Source organism: Salmo salar, chromosome ssa15, assembly GCF_905237065.1.
Source record: "Salmo salar chromosome ssa15, Ssal_v3.1, whole genome shotgun sequence".
In the NCBI taxonomy this organism is placed as follows: Eukaryota; Metazoa; Chordata; class Actinopteri; order Salmoniformes; family Salmonidae; genus Salmo; species Salmo salar.
The window spans coordinates 74,249,816-74,263,468 of record NC_059456.1 but is presented as its reverse complement, the minus strand read 5'-3'; the positions used below and the strand labels follow the sequence as shown (position 1 = coordinate 74,263,468).

Sequence of the window (13,653 nt, the reverse complement as noted above, 5' to 3'; positions counted from 1 at the left end):
CAGGACCGTCTCCTAAAGTTGATTCAGCTGCGGGATCGGGGCACCACCAGTACAGAGCTTGCTCAGGAATGGCAGCAGGCAGGTGTGAGTGCATCTGCACGCACAGTGAGGCGAAGACTTTTGGAGGATGGCCTGATGTTAAGAAGGGCAGCAAAGAAGCCACTTCTCTCCAGGAAAAACATCAGGGACAGACTGATATTCTGCAAAAGGTACAGGGATTGGACTGCTGAGGACTGGGGTAAAGTAATTTTCTCTGATGAATCCCCTTTCCGATTATTTGGGGCATCCGGAGAAAAGCTTGTCCGGAGAAGACAAGGTGAGTGCTACCATCAGTCCTGTGTCGTGCCAACAGTAAAGCATCCTGAGACCATTAATGTGTGGGGTTGCTTCTCAGCCAAGGGAGTGGGCTCACTCACAATTTTGCCTAAGAACACAGCCATGAATAAGAATGGTACCAACACATCCTCCGAGAGCAACTTCTCCCAACCATCCAGGAACAGTTTGGTGATGAACAATGCCTTTTTCCTGCATGATGGAGCACCTTGCCATAAAGCAAAAGTTATAACTAAGTGGCTTGGGGAACAAAACATCAATATTTTGGGTCCATGGCCATGAAACTCCCCAGACCTTAATCCCATTGAGAACTTGTGGTCAATCCTCAAGAGGCGGGTGGACAAACTAAAAACCACAAATTCTGACAAACTCCAAGCATTGATTATGCAAGAATGGGCTGCCATCAGTCAGGATGTGGCCCAGAAATTAATTGACAGCATGTCAGGGCGGATTGCAGATGTCTTGAAAAAGAAGGGTCAACACTGCAAATATTGGCTCTTTGCATCAACTTCATGTCATTGTCAATAAAAGCCTTTGACACTTATGAAATGCTTGTAATTATTGTTAAGTATTCCATAGTAACATCTGACAAAAATATCTAAAGACACTGAAAACTTTGGAAAATAATATTTGTGTCATTCTCAAAACTTTTGGTTACGACTGTATATATATTGTGATAAACCGTGCAGTGTTGAGTGAGCGTGCAGAGATGAACACAGAGACACGGAGGTTCTAGTCAGAAAACATGACTTTACTTGGCAACAAGTAAAGTCGGTCGGTTGGTCCTCGCAGACCTCCTTGGCTAGGCCCAGCAGTCTGCGGGGCAAACGGCCATACAGGAGCTCAAAGGGGGAGAACCCAGTGGACACTTGGGGTACCTTGCGAACATCAGGTGGAGCAGCAGCTGGTCCCAGTTCCTCCCATTTCTCTCGTGACCTTCAGCATCTGCTTTCGGGTCTTATTGAAGCATTCAACTAGCCTGTCTGTTTGTGGATGGTACACACTGGTCCTCACCTGTTTGATTCGTAAAAGATTGCAGACATCTTTCATGAGACATGAACGCAGTGTCCTGGTCTGTCAGGATTTCCCGCTGAATACCCACCCGGCTGAATAAATGGAAGAGCTCCCGTGTGATACCTTTCGCTGCCACCATGCGTAGCAGGATCACCTCCGGATACCAGGTGGTTTAATTCACGATTACCAGGATGTATTGGTGTCCCCTCGCGGTTTTCACCAACGGACCCAGCAGATCCATCGCCACCTGCTCAAAATGGCACCCCTATAATGGGCAAGGGAACCAAACGGTTTCTATAATGTGCCCTGTGATCTGGCACTCCGGGCAGGTACTGCAGTAGTCCTCCACAGCGCGCCCTCCAAGTGTGCCCTGAGCAGGTGGGTGTGGGTGAGCTGCAAGACAGTTCTAACATACTGGGTGGGTATGAGTAACAAGTCTTTCGTCTCCCCATTGTACTTTACGACCTGATAAAATAAATTATGCTTGATGGTGAAGTGGGGGTAGCGCCACTCATTTACCCCGGGTGATAGCGCGCCGTCCACCGTGACTACCTGGCCCCTTGCATTCTGTAGGTTGGGGTCTTTTAACTTGGCCGTCCCGAACTGGCAAGTGAGGATTCCCGTGTCGGGTGGTCCGTCTGGTGCCTCCACCTCCATAAAGGGGAACCTGAGGTCTTCCTTGGATGATGGCTCGCTTCCCGCCCGGGGTTGTCTCCCTCCTGGTACGACTCAACCCCATTGGACACCTCTCGTGGCGGGGAGTGGGTTGCGCAGACGACCGTCCTTTTTCCTCTCCTTCCTACCTCGCTCACGTGCCTCCCCAGGGTCCCTCCTCAACAGTGCCTGGAAGAGAGGGCAATCTCTACCGAGGAGAATGGGACCGGGCAGGTTAGGAACAGCCCCCACTCGCATCTGGCACTCCTCACTTGGGGCAGTTATCCGCACCGACACGGTTGGGTACCTCTTCGTGTACAAATGACACTCATCTCCTCGTTCGTCTTTTCCCTCTCTCGTGAGCCACTGTGGTTGGGCCAGGGTCACCATGCTGCCGGAGTCCATCAGAGCGCTGGTGTCGACGCCATCGATTCGTACTGGAACCATCGGAGGGGCTGTCTCGGTCTACGCCGAACAGGAGGTGACATAACTCGCCATCCAGTTACCCCGGAGCTGGGGGGGATGCGGAGGGCATGGACTCCTCCCGGCCGGGGCAGCTCCACGCGAGGTGTCCTGGCTCATAGCAGCACCTCAGATCTAGGTCCAGCAGTGCATGTCGTCGTCGTCGGTTTGGGTCACCCTCCCGCGTCACGGCCGGTTCTGTCCGGGCCCCCTTCAGCCCCTCGCCTCTCTGTGCTTTTCTTCCCCCTCCCCGTGTCCACTCTCTCCCTCCGGGCCCCTTTCAGCAGGTCCTGGGTGTTCTGGTGGGTTTCCACCGCTGTCAGCAATTTCTCCAGGCTCTGGGGGTTCTGCATGCTCGCCGCCTTCCTTATCTTGTAGGGGAGGGCCCAAAGGTACCTATCCAGGGTGACCTTATCGATTATTGGGCTGGATGGTACTTTGGTCAGTAGCCAGCCCTTGGCAAGGCGCACCAGGTTGCTCATATGGGCGTGGGGGGAGATAGTGGAGTCAAAGTCCCAGTGTTGGACCAGTTGTGCACGGCGTGGGTGGCTGAATCCATAACGGCTCAGAATCTCACGTTTGAGTCCCTCATAATTTGCTGTCTGGTTGGCGTTCAAGTCAAAGTTGGCCTTCTGGGCCTTCCCGGAGAGATAGGGTGCCAAAAGGCTGGCCCACTTGGGCTTGGGCCATCCTTCCCTCTGCTCCGTCCTCTTGAAGGTGCACAAATACATCTTCACGTCATCTTCCTCTAGACTCCTGAGCCATCCCACCCTTCAACTGGGCTACCTCCGCTACCAGTCTGAGGTTTTGTTGGCGCTGCTCCTCCAGCGCCTGTTGCTTCTGCTGGCTGAGGATAAACAGGGCCACCAGTTCCTCCATGGTAATTTCTGTACGATTGACCCTGTTGTGGAATATCTTGAGTCAAATATTTGGACAGATACCGGAACTTGTGAATTCAATTTAGACTTTATTACAAATGTAACATAGCCGAGCCCTTCCATGGAAAAGACAAAATTCTCATATTACAGAGTCCTGCCTTTATAGTATTGCCTTTGCATAAAACGTATAGAGTCCCCTCCCTCTATATGAAAATAACTTCCCTTGACCTTTCTCCACCATTATCTTTCCATTTCAGTTCTTACTTGTTAACCTGTCTGGGCCAGTGGGACGCTTGCGTCCCACCCTAATCAACAGCCAGTGGAATCGCGTCGCGCGAAATGCAAAACCTCATAAATGCTATAACTTCAATTTCTCAAACATATGACTATTTTACACCGTTTTATAGATACACCTCTCCTGAATCTAACCACGTTGTCCGATTTCAAAAAGGCTTTACAGCAAAAGCAAAACATTAGATTATGTTAGGAGAGAACCCAGCCAGAAATAATCACACAGCCATTTTCAAAGCAACTAGCATGCATCACAAATACCCAAAACACAGCTAAATGCAGCACTAACCTTTGACAATCTTCATCAGATGACAAACTTAGGACATCATGTTACACAATACATGCATTTTTTGTTCGATAAAGTTCATATTTATATATAAAAACAGCATTTTACATCGGCGCGTGACATTCAGAAAATCTTTTCCCTCAAATGCTTCCGATGGATCAGCGCTACAATTTACAAAATTACTATTCGAAAACATTGTTAAAATGTAATATTGTCATTCAAAGACTTATAGATTAACATGTCTTGAATGCCACCGCTTTGCCAGATTTAAAAATAACTTTACTGGGAAATCACACTTTGCAATAAACGACGTGGTATACCCAGCAAAATAGGCTAGGCTATACATGTTGGAGCCATCTTGGAATGATCAACCATCAAAAATACTATTGTAAATAAAATCTTACCTTTGATTATCTTTATCAGAAAGCACTTCCAGGAATCCCAGGTCCATAACAAATGTAGTTTTGTTCGAAAAAGTTTATCATTTATGTCCCAATTGTTAGCGCGCTCCGAAGGCTACTGAAAATGTACCGTGCTGAGTAGGACTTGTCGTCACGAATGTACAAAAAAACAAACCACTTTGTAAAGACTGGGGACATCTAGTGGAAGCCTTAGGAAGTGCTAAATGATTCATAAGCCCCTGTGTGTTTCAATGGCAAATGTTTGAAGTGATATCCACACATCAGATTTCAGTTTCCTGTCAGGATTTGTCTCAGGGTTTTGACTGCCATATGAGTTCTGTTATACTCACAGACACCATTCAAACAGTTTTAGAAACTTTAGGGTGTTTTCTATCCAAATCAAACAATTATATGCATATTCTAGTTACTGGGCAGGAGTAGTAACCAGATTAAATCGGGTACGTTTTTTATCCGGCCGTGCAAATACTGCCCCCTATCCCCAACAGGTTAACGCCCACATCTGACAGCTGTATAGGTTATAATGGTAGCGGGGCCCTGGTCCTATATGTTCCATTCCTTATATAGCCATTCTGTCTCAGCTCTTCAAAGTGGACAGTCTAAACACTGCCTGCTAATATTGGAGTCATGAGTTTCGCTACCACAACCCTACGGCGCCCAAAGCTACTGAGTTGCCCGCATTCTCCACCGTATCTGGTAAACCGTGGGGTGTTGGGTTGAGCGTGCAGAGATGAACACAGAGACAGGGAGGTTCTAGTCAGACAACACAACTTTACTAGGCAACAACAAAATAACTTAGGTTTGGCTCAGTCCTCAGATTCGTCTCCTTACCTCCGGGAGCTTCGTTCCCCTCCGTAGGCTCACTCCTTGCCTCGCTCTCGGTTTTCTTTGTGGTGTGCCACGATGCTCCCTTTATGTGGCCTGCACGGCTGGTTGGCACTCTCCCCTTATTCCCTCTACTTGGGGCCATCAGTGTCAGGGTGCCCAGCCCCTGTACTCCCAGCAGTGGTAGGCAACATTGGTGCACGTACCTCCCCTCTGGCACCAAACCCCGGGGCAGACCTCCTGGCATACCACTAACTAACTTATATATATATATATACACACACACAGTGGGGAGAACAAGTATTTGATACACTGCCGATTTTGCAGGTTTTCCTACTTACAAAGCATGTAGAGGTCTGCAATTTTTATCATAGGTACACTTCAACTGTGAGAGACAGAATTTAAAACAAAAATCCAGAATGTCACATTGTATGATTTTTAAGTAATTAATTTACATTTTATTGCATGACATAAGTATTTGATCACCTACCAACCAGTAAGAATTCCAGCTCTCACAGACCTGTTAGTTTTTCTTTAAGAAGCCCTCCTGTTCTCCACTCATTACCTGTATTAACTGCACCTGTTTGAACTCGTTACCTGTATAAAAGACACCTGTCCACACACTCAATCAAACAGACTCTAACCTCTCCACAATGGCCAAGACCAGAGAGCTGTGTAAGGACATCAGGGATAACATTTTAGACCTGCACAAGGCTGAGATGGGCTACAGGACAATAGGCAAGCAGCTTGAAGAGAAGGCAACAACTGTTGGCGCAATTATTAGAAAATGGAAGAAGTTCAAGATGACGGTCAATCACCCTCGGTCTGGGGCTCCATGCAAGGTCTCACCTCGTGGGGCATCAATGATCATGAGGAAGGTGAGGGATCAGCCCAGAACTACACGGCAGGACCTGGTCAATGACCTGAAGAGAGCTGGAACCACAGTCTCAAAGAAAACCATTAGTAACACACTACGCCGTCATGGATTAAAATCCTGCAGCACGCGCAAGGTCCCCCTGCTCAAGCCAGCGCATGTCCAGGCCCGTCTGAAGTTTGCCAATGACCATCTGGATGATCCAGAGGAGGAATGGGAGAAGGTCATGTGGTCTGATGAGACAAAAATTTAGCTTTTTGGTCTAAACTCCACTCGCCGTGTTTGGAGGAAGAAGGATGAGTACAACCAAGAACACCATCCCAACCGTGAAGCATGGAGGTGGAAACATCATTCTTTGGGGATGCTTTTCTGCAAAGGGGACAGAGCGACTGCACCATATTGAGGGGAGGATGGAGCCATGTATCGTGAGATCTTGGCCAACAACCTCCTTCCCTCAGTAAGAGCATTGAAGATGGGTCGTGGCTGGGTCTTCCAGCATGACAACGACCTGAAACACACAGCCAGGGCAACTAAGGAGTGGCTCCGTAACAAGCATCTCAAGGTCCTGGAGTGGCCTAGCCAGTCTCCAGACCTGAACCCAATAGAAAATCTTTGGAGGGAGCTGAAAGTCCGTATTGCCCAGCGACGGCCCCGAAACCTGAAGGATCTGGAGAAGGTCTGTATGGAGGAGTGGGCCAAAATCCCTGCTGCAGTATGTGCAAACATGGTCAAGAACTACAGGAAACGTATGATCTCTGTAATTGCAAACAAAGGTTTCTGTACCAAATATTAAGTTCTGCTTTTCTGATGTATCAAATACTTATGTCATGCAATAAAATGTAAATTAATTACTTAATCATACAATGTGATTTTCTGGATTTTTGTTTTAGATTCCGTATCTCACAGTTGAAGTGTACCTATGATAAAAATTACAGACCTCTACATGCTTTGTAAGTAGGAAAACCTGCACAAATTGGCAGTGTATCAAATACTTGTTCTCCCCACTTGTTCTCCCCACATATATTCTGTTCATTGGGATTTCTGTTTGTCTACAAAAAGAAAGTTGGAGAAATGGCTCGATTTTCTTCCCACAATCGACAGAAGTTGAATTCTTCAGTCAAATAGTGAAGGAAAAAACTTGAGGTGGAATTTATAGGTGTATTTTTTACTTGATAGTTATTGAATTGAGGAAGTGTGACCGTAGCCCGCGGAAACAACTCACATGTAAATTCCCCCCATCCTATTGTGTGTTGTGTGTGTAGCTGGTATTGGTACGAATAGAACGTAGCCTACTCCTGCATGTTGCCCAATAGTATTGAAATGTTTTGAAAACTAGATTGAACTGTAGGCTATTGCTGTGATTCTTACTCGCTGCCAGAGATATTTTACTATTCACCCTATGCAACAGTCACATTTAATGAGAATGTCTACTACTGTTGTGACAGATGTGATTCTAATGTAGCGATTGGCTATTCCTCATCATTTGGGATGAATTGATTGAACACCATTCATAATTTTCTCATGAGACCTTAAGAATAATTTTTTACAATTTTGCTGTAAGTAGGTGTGATAATCTTTCACTACCTTTTTTAAAAACCTCTTCGGGATTGGTGTCCCTATACCGGGACAGTTGAGCTAACGTGTGCTAATGTGATTAGCATGACAGTTGTAAGTAACAGCAAACTTTCCAGGACATAGACATGTCTTATATGGGCAGAAAGCCTACATTTGTGTTAATTTAACTGTACTGTCCAATTTACAGTAGCTATTACAGTGAAAAAAATGCCACACTTATTTGAGGAGTATACACAACAACAACAAAAAACTTGTCACGGCAACAGGTTTCGATACATTCACCGCTGAAGGTAAATAATGTACTTATATTTGAAGTCGGAAGTTTACATACACTTAAGTTAGTCATTAATACTCGTTTTTCAACCACTCCACAAATTTCTTGTTAACAAACTATAGTTTAGGCAAGTCAGTTAGGACATCTACTTTGTGCATGACAAGTCATTTTTCCAACAATTGTTTACAGACATTATTTCACTGTATCACAATTCCAGTGGGTCAGAAGTTTACATACACTAAGTTGAGTGTTCCTTTAAACAGCTTGGAAAATTCCAAAAAATGATGTCATGGCTTTAGAAGCTTCTGATGGGCTAATTGACATAATTTGAGTCAATTGGAGGTGTACCTGTGGATGTATTTCAAGGCCTACCATCAAACTCAGTGCCTTTTTGCTTGACATCATGGGGAAAAAATCTAAAGAAATCAGCCAAGATCTCGGAAAAAAATGTGTAGACCTCCACAAGTCTGGTTCATCTTTGGGAGCAATTTCCAAATGCCTGAAGGCACCACGTTCATCTGTACAAACAATAGCACACAAGTATAAACACCATGGGACCACGCAGCCGTCATACTGCTCAGGAAGGAGACGCGTTCTGTCCCCTAGAGATGAATGTACTTTGGTGCGAAAAGTGCAAATCAATCCCAGAACAACAGCAAAGGACCTTGTAAAGATGCTGGAGTAAACAGGTACAAAAGTATCTATATCCACAGTAAACCAAGTCCTATATCGACATAACCTGAAACGCCACTCAGCAAGGAAGAAGGCACTGCTCCAAAACCGCCATAAAAAAGCCAGACTACGGTTTGCAACTGCACATGGGGACAAAGATGTCCTCTGGTCTGATGAAACAAAATAGAACTCTTTGGCCATAATGACCATCGTTATGTTTGGAGGAAAAAGGGGAAGGCTTGCAAGCCAAAGAACACCATCCCAACCGTGAAGCACGAGGGTTGCAGCATCATGTTGTGGGGGTGCTTTGTTGCAGGAGGGACTGGTGCACTTCAAAATAGATGGCATCATGAGGAAAGGAAAATTATGTGCATATATTGAAGCAACATCTCAAGACATCAGTCAGGAAGTTAAAGCTTCGTCGCAAATGGGTCTTCCAAATGGACAATGACCCCAAGCATACTTCCAAAGTTTTGGTAAAATGGCTTAAGGACAACAAAGTCAAGGTATTGGAGTGGCCATCACAAAGCCCTGACCTCAAGCCTTTGGAAATTTAAAAAGCGTGTGCGAGCAAGGAGGCCTACAAACCTGACCCAGTTACACCAGCTCTGTCATGAGGAATGGGCCAAAATTCACCGAACTTATTATGTCGAGCTTGTGGAAGGCTACCCAAAACGTTTGACTCAAGTTAAACTAAATTGTTTAACTTGAGTCAAACGTTTTGGGTAGCCTCCCTCATGATGCCATCTATTTTGTGAAGTGCAATGCTACCAAATACTAATTGAGTGTATGTAAACGTCTGACCCACTGGGAATGTGATGAAAGAAATAAAAGCTGAAATAAATCACTCTACTATTATTCAGACATTTCACATTCTTAAAATAAAGTGGTGATCCTAACTGACCTAAGACAGATATTTTTTTCTAGTATTAAATTTCAGGAATTGTGAAAAACTGAGTTTAAATGTATTTGGCTAAGGTGTATGAAAACTTCATCTAATGTGTTATATTCTCCTACATTAATTTCACATTTTCACAAACTTCAAATTGTTTCCTTCAAAATGGTATCAATAATATGCATATCCTTGCTTCAGGTCCTGAGCTACAGGCAGTTAGATTTGAGTATGTCATATTAGGCTAAAATTGAAAGAAAAGGATCGTAACCTAAGTTAACAGTATTATTTAAAAAATATTATGATTTGTGGGACCAACCCTATTGGCTTCCCACATACTGTACATCTCGCTCTCTCTCTTCCACCCCAGCTGAGCCCAATCCAGCCCGCTCTCTCCCTGGCCCAGTCTCCCCTCTGCACTCCCTCCCAGCTCCTCTTGACCTCCACGGCCCTCCAGAAGTCAGTGCTGCCCTCCCCTCTACTCCAATCACAGCCCTCTCCAGGAGAGACGAATCAGTTCGCCCTCCATTTTGGCTCCCCGGGCCAGCCCGAGTCCGTCGACAAGGAGTCGCTGGTCTCCAGAGTGAAGCTGAGCCAGTCCTCGTCCAGGTCAGAGATGTCATCGACCCGAGTGGAGGTGGTCAACCCGGCAGCGCTGACAACCGCACTGGAGGTACGGATACTAAGGGCCAGTTTGCGAGAATTAAGCCTAGTCCCAGAATAAAAAGTTATTTCAATGCAGATTCTCCATTGAGTATGCATTGTCGCCCAGTACTAGGCTTAATCTGTGTCCGGGAAACACGGTTTCTGTGTAGTAGGCACTAATTTGCAGTGTCTGCCCGAGCACTTCATAACCAGGAAATAACTATAGGGCTGTGTCTAAAATAGCACCCTTTTCCCTATGTAGTGTACAATTTATGACCATCGGGCTCTGGTCAAAAGGAGTGGACCAACGCCATATTTCTAATGCAAACTTCTGGGTTAACGTATGACTGTGTTTCCCCTAGAAAACCCCATACTCCGAGCGAAGGAACAATCTGGATCAACGCAGCTTTCACCTGTCAGGTAAAAGACCACAGCTGAACGCCCTGAAAGAAAATGCTCTTATTAACACCAGTGTCCACAAAGAGAACGATAGGTGGTAAAAAAAATGTATGCACAAATTGTGCTCTAAAGCAGGGATCATCAAATATACTGCTCAAAAAAAAAGGGAACACTTAAACAACACATCCTAGATCTGAATGAAAGAAATCATCTTATGAAACTGTTTTCTTTACATAGTTGAATGTGCTGACAACAGAAATCACACAAAAATAATCAATGGAAATCCAATTTATCAACCCATGGAGGTCTGGATTTGGAGTCACACTCAAAATTAAAGTGGAAAACCACACTACAGGCTGATCCAACTTTGATGTAATGTCCTTAAAACAAGTCAAAATGAGGCTCAGTAGTGTGTGTGGCCTCCACGTGCCTGTATGACCTCCCTACAACGCCTGGGCATGCTCCTGATGAGGTGGCGGATGGTCTCCTGAGGGATCTCCTCCCAGACCTGGACTAAAGCATCCGCCAACTCCTGGACAATCTGTGGTGCAATGTGGCGTTGGTGGATGGAGCGAGACATGATGTCCCAGATGTGCTCAATTGGATTCAGGTCTGGGGAACGGGCGGGCCAGTCCATAGCATCAATGCCTTCCTCTTGCAGGAACTGCTGACACACTCGAACCACATGAGGTCTAGCATTGTCTTGCATTAGGAGGAACCCAGGGCCAACCGCACCAGCATATGGTCTCACAAGGGGTCTGAGGATCTCATCTCGGTACCTAATGGCAGTCAGGCTACCTCTGGCGAGCACATGGAGGGCTGTGCGGCCCCTCAAAGAAATGCCACCCCACCACAGCAGAACGTTCTCCACGGCGTCTCCAGACTCTGTCACGTCTGTCACGTGCTCAGTGTGAACCTGCTTTCATCTGTGAAGAGCACAGGGCGCCAGTGGCGAATTTGCCAATCTTGGTGTTCTCTGGCAAATGCCAAACGTCCTGCACGGTGTTGGGCTGTAAGCACAACCCCCACCTGTGTACGTCGGTCCCTCATACCACCCTCATGGAGTCTGTTTCTGACCGTTTGAGCAGACACATGCACATTTGTGGCCTGCTGGAGGTCATTTTGCAGGGCTCTGGCAGTGCTTCTCCTGCTCCTCCTTGCACAAAGGCGGAGGTAGCGGTCCTGCTGCTGGGTTGTTGCCCTCCTACGGCCTCCTCCACGTCTCCTGATGTACTGGCCTGTCTCCTGGTAGCGCCTCCATTCTCTGGACACTACGCTGACAGACACAGCAAACCTTCTTTCCACAGCTCGCATTGATGTGTCATCCTGGATGAGCTGCACTACCTGAGCCACTTGTGTGGGTTGTAGACTCTGTCTCATGCTACCACTGGAGTGAAAGCACCGCCAGCATTCAAAAGTGACCAAAACATCAGCCAGGAAGCATAGGAACTGAGAAGTGGTCTGTGGTCACCACCTGCAGAACCACTCCTTTATTGGGGGTGTCTTGCTAATTGCCTATAATTTCCACATGTTGTCTATTCCATTTGCACAACAGCATGTGAAATGTATTGTCAATCAGTGTTGCTTCCTAAGTGGACAGTTTGATTTCACAGAAGTGTGATTGACTTGGAGTTACATTGTGTTGTTTAAGTGTTCCCTTTATTTTTTTGAGCAGTGTAGATTCAGCCACAGGCCAATTTTCTCTTGAGCGGATGGCCTTGAGGCCGGAACATAATTACACATTTATACACTGCAAATTGACCGCAATAAGCCCAAACGGATATAATGTTTTACTAAAACATAAGTTTCATAACTTGCTTACATTTGTATACGATCACGTGTGTCTTATGCGTGGGAAAACTTGTAAACAGATTTCCAAAATTAAAATCACTTGGAGCTGATTTCCTGGTGTTATGTCCAATAATGAATATTAGAATTTTTTGCGCAGAAAACGTAGGGGGCCAAATAAGACCACCAGTTGGAAAACCCTGCTGTAAATGATTAAGGCACTCAAAATTATGATTTCTAAATATTACAATTAATCTTATTTAAGATATTTTTTGTGGGGGTTTACATGATGACCACCAAAAAACAACTATATCCTCTATAAATATCAAACTAAATTCAAAACACTTGTTCAGTTTACATTTAATAGGTACAATTTAAACATCTGTCTATGGCAGTGGATAAGAATGCAGAAGTTTGTACTGAAGCACCACAAGCACACTAATAAACATGGGCTGAATTAATTAAACTTATTCTCAAAGTAAATCTGAAACTGCGCAAGTCACAAGGTCACAACCAATTCAGTGAAATGCAGTTTGTAATGTCACCAAATAGGTGTCAGCGTCAGCATTTTTATTGAGTGGATTCACTACAGTGCTTTATGAAAACAAGTACCTTATGGCAACCTTGCAATTAAAGTGTGCTATGTTCTTTTATAGCTCAATAGTTATGACACGCATGTGCTAGCTGTTCGTTAAGACAATGTTTTCTTGTTGAAACCATCATGTAAATTACACTGTTATTCAATACAAAATCGATTGGCTATATATTTCAACTGCAAATGGCATGCGCTGATGACTGAAAATGCTTGCCACACTGGTTTTAGTCACACGTTCTAATTTACCTAGCTAACAATCTACCTTATGAATGCAAGCACATGGCCTGAATGATATGTCTGCGCCAAGTGTCTTGCTTTATGCAGATTGCACACTTCGGAAAACTAACTAAATAAACTCACTAACATAATAAGCCCATACAGTAACAGTGTTATTTTTGTATCAAGGATGAGTGTTCACACATACTTGCTTGCTAGCTAAGTCAAGGGTCTCCAACCTTTTCTAGCATGAGAGCCATTTCTTTTAAATAAAAGATGTCGCAAGCTACAATTTTTTTTCAAGCTTTCAAATAGGTACATTTTTCTCGCCCCTGGGTCTTTAGTGTACAAGATATATCTGGTAAAATAATGGTTAATAAACAACTCCAAAGGGGGCTCTATAAAAACATTTTCTTTACCCCAAATAAGGTTTTATATTTTCCAAAATTATGTTCTCAGTTTTATTTTAACTGGTTTTATGTATTTTTTTAGTTTTTCACTCTCAATTACAATGGTTCATAGAGAAACAACAAAATTGGATGTTCTGAGTCCATGTCCAAG

At 44.9% G+C, this 13,653-nt stretch overlaps 1 protein-coding gene across 3 annotated transcripts in view; it reads left to right on the top strand.

Moving 5' to 3' along the window:
• The window catches only part of sycp2 (synaptonemal complex protein 2), an 81,599-nt gene that overhangs the window by 43,348 nt on the left and 24,598 nt on the right, over nt 1-13,653 (top strand). For all 3 annotated transcript variants that reach the window (XM_014146033.1, XM_014146034.2, XM_014146032.2), the window contains exons 36-37: nt 9,820-10,122; nt 10,457-10,514. In XM_014146033.1, coding sequence (XP_014001508.1) covers nt 9,820-10,122; nt 10,457-10,514 — 361 coding nt within the window. The remainder of the gene's footprint in view (nt 1-9,819; nt 10,123-10,456; nt 10,515-13,653) is intronic.